This window comes from Crocodylus porosus, unplaced genomic scaffold (genome assembly GCF_001723895.1).
Source record: "Crocodylus porosus isolate Cpor-Errol unplaced genomic scaffold, CroPor_comp1, whole genome shotgun sequence".
Taxonomy (NCBI): domain Eukaryota; kingdom Metazoa; phylum Chordata; order Crocodylia; family Crocodylidae; genus Crocodylus; species Crocodylus porosus.
The window spans coordinates 249,997,110-250,016,567 of record NW_017728886.1 but is presented as its reverse complement, the minus strand read 5'-3'; the positions used below and the strand labels follow the sequence as shown (position 1 = coordinate 250,016,567).

General features: G+C 43.0%; 1 protein-coding gene and 1 long non-coding RNA gene across 3 annotated transcripts in view; one reads left to right on the top strand and one right to left on the bottom strand.

The window, feature by feature from the left end:
* The window catches only part of COL14A1 (collagen type XIV alpha 1 chain), a 184,646-nt gene that overhangs the window by 11,003 nt on the left and 154,185 nt on the right, over positions 1-19,458 (bottom strand). For both annotated transcript variants that reach the window (XM_019552346.1, XM_019552340.1), the window contains exons 41-45: positions 17,956-18,009; positions 12,876-12,947; positions 7,894-7,929; positions 7,326-7,392; positions 6,028-6,216 (exon numbers count right to left, since the gene is read on the bottom strand). In XM_019552346.1, the coding sequence (XP_019407891.1) occupies positions 6,028-6,216; positions 7,326-7,392; positions 7,894-7,929; positions 12,876-12,947; positions 17,956-18,009 (418 nt within the window). The remainder of the gene's footprint in view (positions 1-6,027; positions 6,217-7,325; positions 7,393-7,893; positions 7,930-12,875; positions 12,948-17,955; positions 18,010-19,458) is intronic.
* LOC109321618 lies at positions 7,972-15,026 on the top strand. Its single transcript, XR_002104109.1, has 3 exons — positions 7,972-7,982; positions 11,663-11,665; positions 14,935-15,026. It is a non-coding gene; the product is annotated as an uncharacterized LOC109321618 (long non-coding RNA).

Genomic DNA, 19,458 nt, shown 5'->3' with positions numbered 1-19,458 from the left:
TTAAGGCATTCTCTTAGGGAGGGAAGATCTGGCTTAAATCCCTGTTCGAATGACTACTTAATATAAAATATATAACACTGAAGTAGGGACTGCAATGCAGGTTTCTCCTCTCCAACATGAATGTCCTTGCTACTGGGCTCCAAAGTCATACTGTCTGTCTTTGGCCCAAAGAACATGTAATTTTTTTCCTGGAAAGTAGACCAGCTGCAGTAGGAGGGATTGAGATCTCTCCACCACCTGAGCACCTTGGAAGCTAAAGGTTAAAGCCTTTACCAGATAGGAGGAAGATGTAGTTTTCCAATCCCCTCAAGCCAAGGAGGCAATTGAACCCAGGCCTCCCACATCCTAGTTGAATGCATCTGTTAGCAGTTGGATTAAAAGGGCAGGGGAAGAGAAGTGGGAGGGTGACACGTCCACACTGTAGTGTGAGAATGGGCTGGCACAGACTTCTCAGTCCCGATACTGGTTAAAGGTCAACACCCCAAAGACCCTAAGCCCAAGAAAGCAGTGTGGTCCCAGACCAACTCCTCTCCTCTGCTGTTTCCTATCAGCTCACACAGATGTCTCTCTGCTCAGCATGGAGACTTTCCTGGGTCCCATTTTTGGGCACCTCCTACTCTCCACACATTGAATAGGGAGCCTAGGGCTGCTACAGGGCTGCAGATTTCTCTAGGCAGCAAAGCACCAAATGACAGGCACTACAACACTCAGCATTGCAGCACTTAAGCCCTTTTGTAGATGTAATCCCTAAATCTCATTGAAAATCAATGGGACATACACTCCTCAATTATTTGGGCAGTTCTGAAATTTTACCCCAGGACTCTTCCCTCTAGGCATCTTGACAAAGCAGTATGCTGCCAGCTGGTCTCAGGGATTCTGAAATTCTCTCTTTTTACGTCAAAGTTGAAGACTTTGCAATCTAGCGTGCAGTTACCCTTCAGCTTGCCATTTCACTGTGAATGGCTATAAGACAGACTATGTGAATGGCTCTATTGTGCTGTGGATGTGGGAAGGAGTCCCAGATTGAAGAGATGTGCCCTACCCACACAGATTCCTGGGGGGAGTCTGCCTCAGTGACATGCCAAACATTATTTCTATGGTCAGGGGTTGAATTCCCCCTCGCTTTTTTTAAAATGAACTCCTGCCAGCTTCTAGCTGTCCATTCCAAGTGCAAAATATTTATAGGCATCATGGTGAGAGCTGTTTACCCATGGTAGCCACAGAGAAAGGGACTAAGTCCTCCATTCCAATTCACAGACATAAGTTCAATTAAACTACTACTAAAGTCAGACACATATTCTGTAAGTAACTGCTGGCACATGCAAAAGGCAATACCTTTGATCATAAGAACTGTTAAAAGACTGATCCACTGTACATCTGGAATCTACGTGGAGCTTAGTATAAGTACCATTGTTTGGCTTACTCAGAGAGCAATAAAATGGTGATTCCAAAGGCAGCTGCCACAATCATTTGCAAGGCACAACCTTTCATACACTAGGTTGTTATTCTTTGCATCCACACCTCCTGACACACAGTGTTCACAGGTGAAATTAGAAATGGGAAATATGGAACAAATCTACTCAATCCAAGAAAAAAGTAATAATGTGGGCCACATCATAGGGTCCTTGCTCAGGCTTCATTTAACCTTTATTCAGGCAACTTTAAAAAAAATCCACTACTGGACATAAACTGTATAAATTCTACACCTGAATAAGGTGAGAGTACACACTGAGGTCATGAAAACCACCTTCCATGACAAAACCCACAGGAAGTAGTCAGTCAATCAAACAAACAGAGAAGAGTGTCACAAGGCCCTCCTTGCAGAATTTCCACCAAAACTGTCTATTGGAAATGAATTATCAATTCTAATTAATTACTAGATTCATAGAGTGCAAGGTCAAAAGGGACCATTAGATCATCCAGTCTGACCTGTTGTAAAAGCACCGACCATTATATTTTACCATGTAGTGAACCAAATTCATGTTTGACAAAAACTTATATTTTCCAGAAAAGGGTCCAAGAAAGACATCAGAAGATGGAGAATCCATTACTTCCCTTGATAGATTGATTAACCAATAAAACACCATCACTCTGAAAAAAAAGTGTACCTAACTGTTCATATGAATTGTCTAGCTTCAGAGTGTAGTCACTGGTTCTCTATTTTCTCTCCAAGAAAGTGCACTGTAATGAAGTCATCTCTCCAACTTTATTTTTGGTAAGATGAACAATCTGCTTCTCCACCTTGAAACTAGCTTGATAGCATGGTACTGGACATTTTAACTTTTATACTGCTGAGTTTTTCTGGTTTGGATTAGATCAGCCTCCCATGAGTATAATGTATGTGACTTCTGAATGCCTGCATAGCTCAGAAAGACACAAGTTGTTTCTGCAAAATACAACCCATTGATACCAATACATCATCAGGCTAATATTTTGCTCAACTTTTAAAGGAATTAATTCCCCAGAGAGGTAAGATATTTTTTTGCAATCCTTTCCAGTTTCTAATGAGCTCTTTCTATCCCTTCCAATGATTTACTGATATTAGCGGGAGGGTAACTATACTAAAAACATGCTCATTTGAAAGAAACTGGCCAATTATTTTGCACTTCATGTTTTCTCACAGAATATGAAATGTCCTTAAACCATCTAAATTTCAATCATTAGATACAGTAAGCAAGGATTAACTTTTGGCATTAGTGATATTTCGTAGAAGCCTATGAAGAGCTCCATCTGACTAAATACTGTTGTTGACAGTGTGCTTGATAGCGGCTTGTTTTACTTCCAACTCCAAATTTGCAACAAATGCACCCTGCCAAAACTTATTTTTGTAGCATCAACTCCTTGAAACAACAGAAATAATGAGCATGAGGGAAACATTCTAGTGCATTGTTTCATCATCACAAGCTATTACTTTATCCCTTCTGGTTTTCCATCCATTTGAGTAATAGTTATCAGAGATAATATTACAATCAAGAACACTACTTCTCCTTCATTTTGTCACAATAAACATACTTACTCTCTTTTGTTTCTTGTAATGCGTAAAAACTTAAACTGCAATGACTTACATTATGCAGATAGCTATCCTGCAATACAAATTCACCTCCTCCAGGTCATCCAATCTGAGTCGATCCTGTTTCTTTTTTCTCCCTCCCTCCACTCTCGGCCCTGCACCCCATACTCTTCCTGGTTCCCTCAATCTATGTTTTGCTCCATTCCTTTGGATCACTGAAACCACAGCTAACACCAAATCATGCCTCCTCGTGCATTACAATCATTAGAATGATGGCCACGTAATCTTAGGATAAGTACAGATGTTCAAAAAGCCCATGGTAAAAGCACTCTATCATGCTTTTCTTAAAGCGCTATAAGTTAGAGCGCATTCAAACCAAACAGATGTTCACTGTTCAGTGTGGGGGGTCACACGGCCTGAGATCAGCAGGTAGGGGGCTCTCACATGCCTCCCAACATGCTCCATGGACTCCCCAGGCTGCTGGAGAATCCTGCGCACACTCAAATGGGCAATAAATCCCTGATTGGCTGCCTGGCATGGGGGAGAAATCCCCCACCTCACTGCTCTGCCAGTGACAGGAATCGGAATCACAGAGGAGCAGGGCTGGAAGGGACCTCTGGCTGGGCTGGCGACACCCAGGGCTAGGATTCAGACAGGGTAGCTGAGTGCTGGTGGGGGCAAGGTGGGCACTAGCATCTCCCCAGAGCCATGATGGGAGCTGAGACCACCAGTCCCACCTGGATCTGCTGTGGATTGGGGGTGGGGAAGGGTGCAGGACAACACAGCTCAGGACCAGGCTGGACACAGAACGCTGAATGCAAATAGCAGAGGCTCCCCTCTAAGCCACACCATCGCCTCACTCAAGGCCAGGTTGGAGACACTGAGAAGCAGGCACACACACACATACACAAGCCCCATACCCCACCAAATGCCAGTGGCAGCAGCTCCACTCCCAATCTTGCTACACCATGGCCCTGCTCAGGGCCAGGCTGGAGACCCACCCATCCCCCCAGCCATACAGACCCCTCCAAGTCCTGCTCCCCACAAAGAGTGAGTAGGAGTGGCAGCACAGGGCTGTACTGCTTTTCACTGCAATGGGAACTCTGGCAGGGGGGTAACAAAGGAGCCCCCTTCCAGGCAGGCTCAGCCCAGCCCCTACCAAGACCTGAGCCAGGTAACTGGGGGTGCAGGCCCACCCAGCAGAAGGGCTCCTTCCCCTCAGTTGCAGCCAGGAGCAAGCAGTGCAGGGCTTCATTGCTGTTTGCTGCACCAAAATTATGGCGGGGGGGAGGACAATGGAAAAAAAGCCCCCCTGCCAGGTGGGTGGGCCCCCAAAGTGGTGTCCCCCCCCACCCCCAACCCCAGTTTCCCAGTTCCAGTCTTGATAGAAGCCAGGCTAGGCTCGCCTAGGAGGAGGGCTTCTTTTCCACCCACCTCCTACCAGATTTCCCAGCACAGCAAAAAGTGGTGCAGCCCCAACCAAGACCCAAATCAGCAAGTTGGGCAGGACCCACCCAGCAGGGGGGGGACTCCTTTTCCACCCCCCTCCCCACCACAGTTCCCAGAGCTGCAAAAAGTGTCACTGTGCTGCAGCTGCAGGAAGGAAGCCCCCGTGGCCGGGCTGCAGCGCACAACAGGGCTAAGGTGACTGTGGGGACAGAAACCCCGCCTTCACCTCCCTTCCTCTGGCCCTGGCCAGGTTGCAACTCCCAGCTGCTACAGGGAGGATGTGAGGCTGGAATCAGAGACTGTAACTAACTCAGGTCAGTGACAGCCAAGGGGGCAGGGCTGACCCAGCACTTGGGCAGAGCAGACAAGTTCTGCCTGAGGCAAGCATGCTGCCCTGTGAAGGGCCCCTGGGGTGCTGGTGAATGCAACTTAGCTTAATGCCTGATGGGATATTACACACTCTAATCTAAAGCACTTTAGTCTGATAGCACATCCATCAAGGGTTAACTTAAAATGCAATCCACCATTTTTAAAACATGTTCCATTACGACTTAAAGTCCGATAGGTGTAATGTCTGTACCTAGCCTTAAAGACTGGTGAGGAAGAAATACCTGCAAGTTCAAAGACCACTCATATTTTCTTTTCATAGCAGTATAACATTAGCTTTCTTGGCTGCTGAACTGACTGCCTGATCTATTAAACTTCTAGATGTGAGTTGCCATTGTGACAAACGCATCATACTTCCACAAACAGTTACTCTTGTAGTCTCAGTTTTCCACTGTGAGGATATTATGATTATTTATTAAGGGTGGCAAGGCATGCCAAGTTTCTCACAGATATGTACATCAGGTCCCTGCCACACAGAACTTCCTAATTATTTAGACAAATTATTATTTAGACAAAGCAGAGTAAAAGGAGGACAAAGTGACATAACACAGTTAAAAGTATGGAAACAAGGTCTGGGAGAGAGATGCTTGGTCCCTTAATTTCATTTTATGTTTTGCTGGTTTTCCCTGTCATCATCATTTCCATCTGTCTCAGTCCCTCCTGCATCTCTCAAAATGTGCCTTCTATAGAACCATCTGGCCAATTTTTTTTTTTTTATGGAAATGTCATTTAGGACCTTTTAATCCAATTTATTTCAAATGCATAAGAAAACTACCTTTTCCCCAGAATTAATTTTTCAGTATTGAAACTGAAATTCTTTGCATTCAGACTCCCTTTCTTGCCAAAAGGAGGGCAAAATCAGATTCATAAATGAAACACATATGCAGTTATAAGCTTCTGTGCACTCTAGAATTCCACCAAAATGCACCGTGCCACCACAACAAGCTTCCTTATGCAATCATCAGTCTCTAGCAGGGGATCAATCCCAAGTGTGACTCTAATCAAAAATATTCTATGAAAGTTCGCTTAACTTAGTGATTGACGGTCTCCAGAGAAATGTCTTCAGATATAATCTGGGGCCAGCTCTTGACTATAGAAAAAACTATAGTTTTTGTTTCCATGACAAAAATCAGTTCATGCAAAAAAAATATGGTTTTGTACTTTCAAGAAATTTAGCCCACCTCTTTCTCCTGGTCTTCCTGGCTGGCCAGGATTTCCTGGAAATCCTGGTCTTCCTGGTGATCCTTGTTCTCCTGGTGGCCCAGGAGATCCTGGGCGGCCTGGCTCACCAGGAGGTCCTGGAACAGTTCTTGTTGACAGAGAGTGACTTGGAATCTGGTTCAGGATTGAATTATACCTAGCCATATGACCTGGAAAATTAAAATTCTATAAATTTGGGATGTAGAGAAACTGGAAGAAGTGAGGTTGAAAGGCATATTAGAAGGTGCTCCACAGCAAGGAACTAATAAAAGGTAAAGGTTTGTTGCTGTATGATAGTTTTGGTAACTGCACTTGTGGGGGAAGTGAGAGTTTACAATACTTAGGTGTGTATTCTTAGGTGGTATACAGACATTTGGGAAGGTTAGATTGCATTAAGAATGGCCACTGTCTCTAACTTAGTTTGCCCAGGTGCCAACCTTACACTAGTTAGCTGGATCTATGTGCAAACCATACAGAAGTTCAGGACTATTAGATTGATTTAAAAATGCCTAACCCGATCTAAGTTAGGTGTACTTTTGAGGTAGTCTAACCTAACTCAGGTCCAATGAAATCAATTTAAGCTGGCCCCAGACCCAAGGTTGTGCTATTCCTACCCCCTCCCTGGAGAGACACCCATCCTCCCAAGTTCCCTTGATCCCACCAAATCCTCCCAGATCCCAGCAACCCTCCTGCAGACCCCATCTACCCCCCTGAGGCCCCAAGAACCCCCACATACTCTACCTACCACTCCCAAACTCCCTGTGGATCCCACCTGCCCCCAATCCCACAAAGACACCTAGATCCCACCCCCCGCCTCCCAGATCTTGCTTGCCTCCCCTCCCAAACTCCTCCCCATCTCAACTTCCCTTAGATTGGATGGCTATTTTTAATGCTTTCGAACCTCCCTGAATGTTTGTATGCCACGTAAGGTGGTATCTGGCATACACTAATAAGAAGGTAGGACTTATTATAAAGCCTAGCTTTTGGTATTTTCTCACAATATTATGCATGTAATAAGCTTAACAACACTTTTTTCTAAATATGAAATCAGAATTAATTTGGGCCATATTTGGATTCCTGATGCTGCTCAGGCTTAGATTTCCACGGAAAGATCCACTGTACAGTCATACTTTGAGAATAGCCAGGTTCCTGTGAACTATGTAAAAACATCATATTCATAAAATCCTCTGAACAGTATCAGATCTATTCTATAGCTAGTGAAGCTGCCACCAAATATTCTGGAAACTGATAGGAACATACAAGATATTAATTTGCTTACCCTGGATAAGCTGTTCACATACTTGACGAGCAACTGCACGCACCATGGCATGGGACTGAACATCGCCCTGAATAACAACATCCAACATTACAACACATAGCTCTTACAACATTCTAACTTGAAAGTGCCCTGAGCACCCCCAAGAAGTGGGTATTTCCCACCCCTACATCACAAATGGGGAAAACTAGACAGAGAAGTTAAGGAATTTGCCCCAGGCTGTTGGTGGCCAAACAGGTTTCAGAAATTAAACAATCCTGTCTCCCACCTCTATTTTCAGATAATAAACCAAAGCCTAAGGAAGGTAACCACAGGGAAAGTTCTCAGGACTTTGCTCATTGGTGCCTGAACCTTTAATGACTTTTTTAATTTAATTGTTTTTAAATGGGAGATGACATCCAGATTGACTGAAGCTGGGATGGAGATCAATGAAGAAGGAAAGTTTGTCTTATTACTTTTAAAGTCACCCACAAACAAGAACGGGGTGAATGAACATTATCAGAGATGTTTCTAAGATAGAGACCATATTGAAATATATTTGTTGTTGTTGAAAGGACAATAATATACTTACCCGTTCACCCCTCTCACCCTTTGTACCTGGAACACCCTGTGAAGAGATTGAATACAAAGTTAATTTTCATAGAATCATAGAAAATTAGGGTTAGAAGGGACCTCAAAAGTCATCTAGTCTAACCCCCCGCTCAAAGCAAGATCATCCCCAACTACATCATCCCAGCCAAGACTTTGTCTACCTAGGTCATAAAAACCTTCAAAGATGAAAAGTCCACAACCTCTCTGGGTAACCTGTCCCACTGCTTACTACACTTCTAGTGAGAAAATTCTTCCTAAACTTCCCTTGCTGCAACTTGAGACCGCTGTTTCTTGTTCTGTCATCTGTCACCACTGAGAACTATCCTCTTTTGAACCCCCCTTCAGGTACTTGAAGGCTGCTATTAAACTCCCTTTCAGTCTTCTCTTCACCAAACTAAATAAGCCCAGTTCCCTCAGCCTCTCCTCAGAAGTTATGTCCCCCAGCCCCTTCACCATTTTCACTGCCCTCCACTGGACTCTTCCCAATTTGTCCACATCCTTTTTCTAGTGCAGAGCCCAAAACTGAACACAGTACTTCAGATGTAGCCCCACCCATGCTGAATAGAGGGGAATAATCACTTCCCTTAATCTGCTGGCAATGCTTCTACCAATGCAGCCCAGCATGCCATTAGTCTTCTTTGCAACAAGGGTACATTCTTGGCTCATATTCAGCTTATTGTCCACTGTAACCCCCAGGTCCTTTTCTGCAGAGCTGCTGCCCAGGCAGTCAGCCCCAGCCTGAACTGGTGCGTGGCATTGTTCCATCCTAAGCACAGGACATTGCACTTGTCCTTGTTGAATCTCATGAGATTTCTTTTGGCCCAATCCTCTAATTTGTCTAGATTACTCTGAATCCTAGCCTTACCCTCCAGCATATCTACTACTCCCCTCATCTACAAACTTGCTGAGGGTGCACTCTATGCCATCCTTCCAAGTTGTTGATGAAGATATTGAACAACACTAGCCCCAGTACCAACCTCTGGGGCACTCCACCTGATACCAGCTGCCAACTAGACCGAGCCATTGATTACTACCCTTTGAGCCCAATGCTCCAGCCAGTTTTCTATCCACTTTACAATCCATTCATCCAGCCCACACCTCCTTAGCTTGCCTGTGAAAATATTGTGGCAGACCGTATCAAAAGCCTTGCTGAAATCATGGTATACCACATCCACTGGTCTCCCCACATCCACAGAGCCAATCACATCATCATAGAAAGTAATAACGTTGGTCAGGCATGACTTGCCCTTGGTGAATCCACACTGACTGTTCCTAATCGCCTTCTTCTCCTCCAAGTGCTTAGAAATGGATTTATTGAGGATCTGCTCCATGATTTTTTCACAGACTTAGGTGAGGCTGATTGGTCTGTAGCTCCCAGGATTCTCCTTTTTCCACTTCTTAAATATGGGCACTATGTTTGCCTTTTTTCAATAAACCTCTCCCAATTGCCATGAGTTTTCAATGATGGCCAGTGGCTCTGGGATCACATAAGCCAACTCCCTCAGCACCCTCAGGTGCATCCCATCCAGCCTCATGGACTTGTATACATCCAGCTTTTCTAAATAATCCCTAGCCCATTCTTTTGCCACTGTTGGCTGCTCACCTCCTTCCCAAACTGTGCTGCCAGGAGCAGAAGCCTAGAAGCTGACCTTGCCTGAAAACTAAAGTGAAAAAGGCATTGAGTACCTCAGCCTTTTGTTCATGCTCTATCACAGCGTTGCCTCCCCCATTCAGTAAGGGACCCACACTTTCCCTGATCTTTGTCTTGTTACTGACATACTTGTAGAAACCCTTCTTGTTACCCTTCACATCCCTTGCTAGCTGCAACTCCAACTGCACTTTGGCCTTCCTGACTTCAACCTTGCATGCCCAAGCAATATTCTTATACTCCTCCCTAGTTGTTTGTCCAATTTTCCACTTCTTATAAGCTTCTTTTTTGTGATTTAGTTTAGTGAAGACTTCCCTGCCAAGCCAAGCTGGTCTTCTGCCATACTTGCTAGTCTTCCTGCACATCGGGCTGGTTTGTTCCTGCACTCTCAGTAAGGCTCCTTTAAAAGTATAGCCAGCTCTCCAGGACTCCTCTCCCCCTCAGTCTGGCTTCCCAGGGGATCTTGGCCATGAGTTCCCTGAGCGAGTTGAAGTCCACTTTTCTGAAGCCACAGGCCATATCCATCCCATCAATTGATTCTGTCTGGCCCATGGACAGGCAGTGGCTCTGGCTCCAGCCTCTGCTGGCACCACAGGGAACACTGGATGGAAGCAGCCCTGCCTGCCCACCCACCTGGCACAATGCAGCAGATCCTAAACAAGTCAATCTTGGGTCCTGGCGGTTCCGGTGCTGCAGGAGATGCTGGGTGGAAGCAGCCTTGCCTGCCTGCCCAGCTCCATCCAGCAGGCCCTGGGCAAGCTGCACTCGAGCCTGGCACCCCCACTTGGGCTGGGCTGGTGGCACCCTGCCTGTCTACGTCTGAGAAATGGTGTGAGTTGCCCCAGGTGCTAGGACTATGTGGTGGGCACTCCACATCTATACCCAGACACAGTGGAGCTTCCCCAGCACCTCCCAGAAGGTGAAACCCCAGTTCTGCCCCACCTTTCCCTGTGCAGTGCTGCAAGCCAGCCCAGCTACCTGCTACCTCCTGGCAGCAACCAGCATGGCCCTTATCCCACCCACCCAGATGAGGCTGCCCCTACTACCCTGGGGCTGTGGCTGGGACTCCACCTGGGGGCTGGAGAGCCCTTGGGCTGGGGGTGGTAGCAACCTGCATGGCCCTGGCAGGGAGCTAGCAGGCTGTAGAGGGCTGCAGGGCTTCCCCAGGTTTTGTGGGGACAAATGTGGATGGGAAGGTGCGGGCTGGCAAATAGGTTTGGGGTGCAGGCAGTTCTTGTGGGGCATGACAGAGTGCAGGCTGAGGCAGGAGCTCCCTTGTGATTTCAGGGGTGGCTGGATGGTGGTAGGGCACTGCTGAGAGTGGAGGCATCCTATCTTAACTGAGTGTCCTGCAGGTTGGTTTTGGTTCGCTTGGTACACAGACTTTATTTTGAGCTATTTATGCAATCATCTTGATATACACAACTCAAAAAATCACAAATCAGGACAAAAATATTTTTTGAAATAAAATTAAAATATTTGATAGTAGATATTTGATTTTTAGCATATGGATTCTTTTTTATCTATAATTTGTTAAAATGGGATCTTCACCATTAATTTTGTGTGTATGGCCCTCAACAGCTCACCAAAACTCGTTAAATGGCCCTCCCACCAAAATAAATACCACTCTTACTCTAAGTCTTTGCTGCAGCAGGAATGGTCCTGTGCCACTCGGCCACAGGGGATGGGTGTGGGGACACAGCAGCAGCAGCCAAGGTCTGAGTCTAAGCATAGGTAGACTGACCACCATCTTACCCTCCCTAGTACTTGGCATCCCTCTCTAGTGCTCAGTGCCAGCTGCCGCGGCAGAGGGGGTGGTGGTGCCCCTCCCCCCCACCACTCCAATTACGCTATTGACCAGTATGGACAAATGAATTGGCCACATGGTTAAAACATTCCTACTTTCATGCATGTTCCTTCAGTATTTCCTGGTAGATACAGCCCTTAATTTTCTGTCCTTGTTCTCTCCTCCAGCCTCTTTTTTTCCAGAATTGATAAGACTTCAGGCACTTGCAAATTTCGATCCATAGGAGTAAGTGCAAGTTTGAAAAATTTAATCAAATGTCTGGAACATGTAAATAGGCTGGAACTGAAGATTAAGCATGTTATTCACTGACAATAATAAACTCTAGATTTGCCAAATCTCTTCAATGGCTACCAGATTATTACACTGGAATATAGTGTTAGGTTGTTACCTTGGCTTGTATTTTATCTTCAATGTCTTTAGTACCATTTAGACAAAAATTTCTATCACTTAGGTTAATAAAAACAACTAAAGTGACCCCTGCATTTGAAATAAAAAAAACTGAAGTAGTGGAAAAAATATTTTCTACTCTGCAAATCAAGTCAGAGGTGCAGCTGGACATGGTCAGATTCAGATACTTACTAAATAAAACAAAAAGTTTATCAAAATATGTGGAATTTGTTTTAACCTGGCAACCCAAGTAAGCAAGCATTCAAATATTAAATTACAAATACAAAACAACACCAACAAAATATCAGCTAAACTGTTATACAGAAGAGGGATAATTTAGCCATTTATTACACAGAAGAAAATCTGTGTAATATGATATTTAATATTAGTGAAATTATTACAAAGAAGTAAATCTTCCAAATCTGTGCCTATTGTGTGATATGCACGCGCATTTTATGGTCTGGTTTTTTTAACTTAAATGATGCATAAAATGTGAAAATCTGAAATCAAAACTTAGCATTAGATCCTCGCCTGAATAACATAAAAGGCCTAATTATAGTCTTATTTAAGTCAATGGCAAAACTTTCTGTTGCTGAACCCCACAATTACATTTTAAAGAGAGCCTGGTTCTGATCTCAGGTATATCTCTGCAAATAAGAAATGAGCAGCTAACTCCATCATACTGAATTAGTGAAACACTAGTTCAGCAGGATAAATAACATCAGACCACTCAGATATAGTGGTGTCTTTGTGGAAAGCAGCCAAAATAATAAATAGTGTATTTTCTTTTCCCCAGGATATCTTCAGATGGAAAGGAAAGAAACAACTGCATTCAGAATATGACTTCGCATCCCACACGTTTTAACCTGCTTGTTTAACTGCATCTTTCCTTGATACATCTAGGTACTTATTTCTGCAAAATATTTAAAGTAAGATCACAATCTAAGTTGAAGGAAGTTAGGGGGGTGATGGAGAAGCAACTCATGGGTTTTGTTTGCAAGAGCTTCATGAGCAAATGGATGATACTTTTTAAGTGTTGTGTAGCTCTTTGTAATGATCTCAGCAGCAGTTAGGACCTATAGCAGACTGCAGATACACAAAAAGAAGACATTTTACTTACAGGAGGTCCAACATCACCTTGAGGCCCAGGGTTTCCAGTAATACCTGGAACACCTGGAGCACCAGGTATTCCCTAAATGGAGAAAGAAGAAGCAATACTTACTGACTTATGGCTTAATATTGATGCTCAACAACAGCGCTTTTCCTGCTGACAGAAATACTCAAATGATGGAACGATTTTTTTTTGCATGATAGAGTTTGAATCTCAGCTACAGTAGTTGCCCAGTGGTGCCCTTGAAATTTTAAAAGCAAGAGGTCTACACAGAAAGTAAGCACATGATTAGAATTCTTTGACCTTGGGGCTGAATTTAACTCAGGTCCCACACAACCAATTTGATGACCACAATAGGAGAAGCAAACACAATAGTTGTTTCTTTCCCTTCTTTCTTTTTAAACCACCACTGAAATATAGACAATATAAATCTGGATTAGCCATCTTCACTAAGATCAGTGAATTGACTCACTCAACAAATGAATTAAGGCTGCCAGCTGATTGCTCCACTCTTCAGTGCCTCATGGAGTTAAAATACAAACTCAATCTATTATTATGCACATTTTGGACACTCTATGGGAGGGAGAACAAAAAAGAGCATTGTTATTCTAGACAAACTTTTCACAGTGATGTATATTCATTAATCTAATAGATAAAGTCAACAAATGCTTTGAATATATAAAGCACTAGGTAAGCACTAAGCAGTATTAATTTATTTAGATTTATGCTATCTAGATGTATGCTCTTTAGTTTTATTGCTATCCAGCTACAAACACATTCTTTTTCAATGTGCATTACATCATTTGACTAAGTAATAAAAGGCCTAATTCTACAAGCCTGAATCAGCGTATGGACTGGAAAGTCTCAGGGTCAAGCGGTGTTGAACAGCCAGGCCAGCTGCTGCAGAGGAGGAGGAATGTTCCCTCCAGAATGGTGAGCAGATGTGGGGATGCAGTACACAAGCCAGGGCAATCTGCTGGGCTGGATAGGGTAGGGATCTACAGCAGTGGATGATTTAACCCTTTCTGTAAGCGCTCAGGCCTCACCACACCTCTCTATATACAGTGTAACCACATCTGATTTACCATGCAGGGACTTTCTTGGAACTTAGCAGAAGATTTACACTCATATTAGAGTCCCAAGTTCTTATTTCCCAAATGGGTTAAGTTCACCTTAACGTACCATGTTTTCTTTACTCATGGATTCTCATATGGACTCCTGCCTACTCTGTAAGGTCCGGGTATGGTCCATAGCCAGTTCTAGCAAACTGACTGCTAAACTGACATGGAGACAATCTAATCCACATACTTTTCTTACATCTTAGGAGTCTATTCATTTTTATAAAAGTGAAATACTTAAATGAATTCCAGGAGGAACCTTTGAGTTGCTATAATAGGAGCCTTAAGTCACAGTTTCCTTGCTTTGTCAAACTTAATAAAACTTTTGTGGTCATTTTAACTGTGTTTTTTTCTCCTGTAGGACCCAGAAGTAGTAATGATACTCGTTCACAGTCAAAGTATGAAGAATAAAAACTAGGAAGTTGTAGGTGGGTTTATATATTTTAAATATTTTATTTTTTTAGGTACTATATAGAGAATATGTTATTTCCTTGTTCTGACCATTCCCAGTAAAGTATTATATTAAAGTTATTATATTAACTCATAGAACCATCGAAAAGTTATTATTTAACTCATAGAACCACAGAACCATAGAAAAGCAGGGGTGGAAGGGACCTACTTAGGTCATCTAGTCCAACACCCTACATGAGGTAGGATCCTCTCTATCCAAACCATCCTGTGCAAATCCACTGTCAAACCTACCAGCAAAACTACACAGGTCAACCCCAACATAATCACAAGATGTAACACCCTAACCTGCCACAGGCAAAGTAGGGGGACCATGGGGGCCAATGTCTTCCTGCTACTGCAAAGTTTGTTAAAATATGACTGTATTGTTAAAGGCTGTTAAAAATGACTCTGCATTTTTTTTGATGCCGTAAGCCTTTAATTAGCAAAACATGCACTGATAGAATTCTATGTCACTTTGGCTAGAGACAAAAATGACACAGAAGCCAGTATAAGTGACCGGAAACCAATTCAAATTTGTAACACAACAGAAGTTCAGTGCACATAAACTGCTTTCAAAATGGCCAAAACTAGTTTAAGAAACATGGATGGATGTAGTATCATATTTAATTGATTTAGGTTAAATCAGTTTATTGAACTTCTGTCCCAGATCCCCTCCAGATTCATGTTAACTTACAGTCACCCAGTATCCCAGGATGCTTTACACCTGCCCCTCAAACCCCTCCTTGCAGGATGGATCGGCTAGCCTTGGCCCAGGCTGTCTGCTCCAGCCAAGCAAAGAAGCTTGCTCCAATATCCCCTGGCTTCTGGCCTGGGCCACTGCAGGCATGTGGCTGCATTTCTGGAATCAAAAGTGAATGTCTGTCCACTTGCTTATCGGTTGAATCTACACGGCTTAGACTAACCTGTGAAGACTGAACTGGTTCAGCTTTGGGCTTTTTCACTTTCTGTACTTAGCCCTGGTGTTCTTTAATAGCAGTTTTCTAGCTGTGTAAGTGGCCTCTTTGGTTGCAATTCCTGACCTGTAGCCTCATAGATATACACACATAGCCTGATCAAACATAGTAGGTTATGCACTAGCTAGGCAGCTCCACAGTTATGTAAGCATACCCATCCTGGATCAGTAAGTGCATGTAAGTCAGGAAAAGGAAGCCAGCCAGAAATGAGCTAGACATCAGAGAGAAAGGAAGAGGAGGGGAGGGGCCTTTTAGTCTCAGTAGCTTAGTAGTCAATGTACTCATTTAAGAAACAGAGGTTCTAAGTTCCCTTCACACAGAGGGGGGTGATTTGAATTTGTCTCTCTCACTTACCAATCTAGTGCTCTAGAAACCAGATTCTACATCACTGGGGGTCAAAGGTACCAAGCACAGGTTAGGGTTTATCCAGTATCCTCCCTGGGGTTTCTTTTTAAATTGCCCCCGTAGACAGCCAGGAGAAAGAGAGGGAGAGAGGTGGGACCAACCCCACCCCCCCAAATACAGCCAAGCTAGAAGACTGGGGCTCAGTGAGATGGCTGCTTCCCTGGAGAAGGAATGTTGAGTGCGGTTGTGGCCATGATGTTGGTCCAATAAAAGATATGCCCTGAAGAGGAGGCCCGGGCTTCTAGCTTGGACTTTGTCCCCAGTGAAGTAGAAACTTCTGTACTGCTCATCCATTTACAGAATGACTCTTAAATGCTAACAGATCTTCAATCCTCCTCAATGTGAATATCAAGCCTGGCACCAGGTTCACTGATGTCATGTGACCTACATGTCCAATATAAGTAAGGCGGCCAGAATCTGGTTTCTAGAGAATATTTACGGGTTGGGCAATCACACCATCTGACTAGAGTTGTTGAATAAGATGGCTGCCTTCCATTCAGGGTAAATAAGAAAATAATTAAATGCCCCCTAATGTAGTGATACCCAGAACAAAATAAAACCCCTGCTTGAGGATTAGAATAAATGCAAGATAGCCACTTGCATCACACAGTGTAAATACAAGATAGGGAAGTAGATAAACACATTATCTAAAGTGTTGTCCAGGGCACTGATATAACAAACAAAGGCTAAGAACATCAAAATCACCTGAAAACACCTGACATAAAAGTCAGTGCAGAAGCATGAGAAATCTCAGGAATGTAAACCTAAGAAAAAGCTTAGAAAGAGGAGCTTTTAGGGCAGAGGTGGGCAAAATATGATCCACAGGCCAGATCCGGCCCACCAAGCACTTTCATCTGGGCCACAGTACCCACCAAAAAGTTGTGCCATGCCTACCAACAAATTGTGCCCCACCCAGCCCTTCTGCCCACAAGGGTGAGAGTGAGGTGCCCACATATACATGACTCCAAACATACCCTACTGCACTTCACTCCCACCCTTATGGGCAGAAGGGCCCAGCCTAGACAGCATGCAGCTTCCACATGGGGCTATTATAAGGTGATTATGCAATCACCTCTATATACACTATGCAAACACAAATCAGGACAAAACATTTTTCATAATAAAATTAAAATATGTTATAGTAGGTGTTGGACTTTTAATGTATGATTTGGGTTTTTTCAGGTTCTAAGATGGCAATCCCCCCTCTCCCAAAGCAAAGGGAAGGACTCGTGGTGGTAAAGATCACGGGTTAGGGGGTGGGACTTCCAGTCCCAAGAGGGCAACAAGGGGGTTGGGCAACTGTCAAGGCACGGGACTACCCACGAGGCCCTCGACAGCTCAAACTTGTTAAACAGTCCTCCACCTGAAATAATTGCCTACCCCTGTTTTAGGGTAAATGCTGGTGGAAAGAAGTGTGGAACTATGAGAAAAGAAACTATATTCCTTTTTTAGATTTCTCCTGTCTTCAAGGAAACATAATGTTGTACATCCTTTATCAAAAAAAGCAAGATTGCATTGAAGAAACTGGACTCCATCATTAATTTCTTATCTGAACAGAAACTACAGAGCTTAATTTCTGTCTGATTTATAAAAAAATGGATTACACTGCCTTCCAGAGACAGAATTGTACTACTAAGAACTAAAAGGATATAAAAATATTATTCCCATTGAAGTCATTTGAGGGTATACTCTTTCCCTATGTTATTTCTTGATTATTTTCTGAAATGTTTGAATGCATTTCATATACCTTCAGCGGCACAACCAAGGTCAATGAACTCTGATCATCACTCAGTTCAGCAAACAAGTCCAGATTGGAATTTCTTACAATAAGATTTTAGGTCTCATTTCAAGGCTAAGAAGTATAAGTCGTCTTATGTAATGCAGCTGTTTCAATCAGCAAAAACTGTTAGATTTCATTGAGGAACTCCCTCTCCTGTTGCCAGAAGGGTCATCTTCCCTCACAGAAAGAACTGAAACCATTGGCATAGCAAAATCAGTTCTTTAACAAACCTGGGATTAATCAAAAACCTTTCCTTGAGGGCAACTGGCTACTTAACCCTAGCAAATACTGATACTGACACTCTGAAGAGACCTTTTGACATGTACAGTAATAAATCCCACATTCACATGGACAGTACTTACCACTGGCCCAGGAGGACCTTGTGATCCCATGGGTCCATCTTTGCCAGGCAGGCCCTAGGTAAGAGAAATATACACAAATTAATCAAGCCAGTTCTTAGAAATTACTTGTCAGCTCTACTTAATTTTATTTTAGAAGGCAATTGACATTTTACTTCATTATAAAAGGAAGATTTTTGTTCTTATAAAGCACACACACCCATAGGGGTGAATTTGCCCATTGTGCAAAGTCATGACACGCTACACACAAGTCAAAGTTCATCTGGAATCTCAATATACTCTTTAGTGGGAGGATGTGACACACAACTGTTGTCAGTGCTCTGTGCCCATATGAATTTCACCCATAATGTTTCTATAATTAGGTGGACAAGAAAGTTTGTTCCAAATCCATGAAATACCATTATATGAAATGGACCCCAAAGCTACAAACCCTTACACGGGTAGCTGTTATGAACATGAGCAACTTCACTGACTCCATAATGCGTAAGTGAATTGGACACAAAGTTTCATTATCTCCAAATAGTGAACAACTTTACTGGACATCACAGAGGCCCTGATTTAGGAAGCTACTTGATGAGACTTCAAAGATAATATTCATGCACTGGAATCATATAAAATAGGAAGGGAACTTGAAAGATCATCTACCCCAACCTCATACTCAAGGCAGGATCATCTGAGCATCAATCACCCCAAATGATCGTTATCTACTTTATATTTAAAAACTTCCAGTGATTGAGATTCTATAGCCACTCTAGGTATTAGTCTCAGTGCTTAACCATTCTGAGGGTTCAAAAGCTGAAGCTGGTTAAGTTACATATGTGCTTAGGAACCTTCCTGAATCAGAGCCAGTGACTAAAGATAACTCCCAACTGGAAAGCAAACTGTTTATGAAAAATAAAGAAATGATGTCGAAAATGAAAGATAATTTATGCATATAAAAACATATTTTTCATTAGAATATTAGGCTATCACCTGGTTCTTCATAAATAAATTTCTTAATTACAAATTAAATTAGATGTCAGAATCTGTTGTTCTGATCACTGGTTCTGTACCAATATTTAATAAATTCTCTGGTTCTGAAAGCATTGTATTTGTGTGTGCCCCCCCCACCCCAACATTTTTTAAACCTTTTAAGTTAGAAAACATTGTATCTTACTATAAAAAAAACATAGCTGTTTATTTTATTTCTGGATTTTCAGCAACATTAATGATACCATCATTTAGTAATGGATATATCATGAATTACTAGATGTAATGCTTTATATTTGAAAGCTGTGATTCCAAATTGCTTTCATGTAGCGTAAAGAATTGGTTAAAAAATTCGGTTATCTCTGTGCAACCGAAAAGGTTTTTCTACTTCATTATAAAGGTGTTAAGGTGATAAAAAAGTGTATGTCGTACAATACCGTATTTACCATATAAGATGTTCCCCCCCAAATCACATACAAACCAGAGGGGAGGAGCAGGCAGCTGCTGTAGCTGTGACTCTGGTCCTGAGCCCAGGTC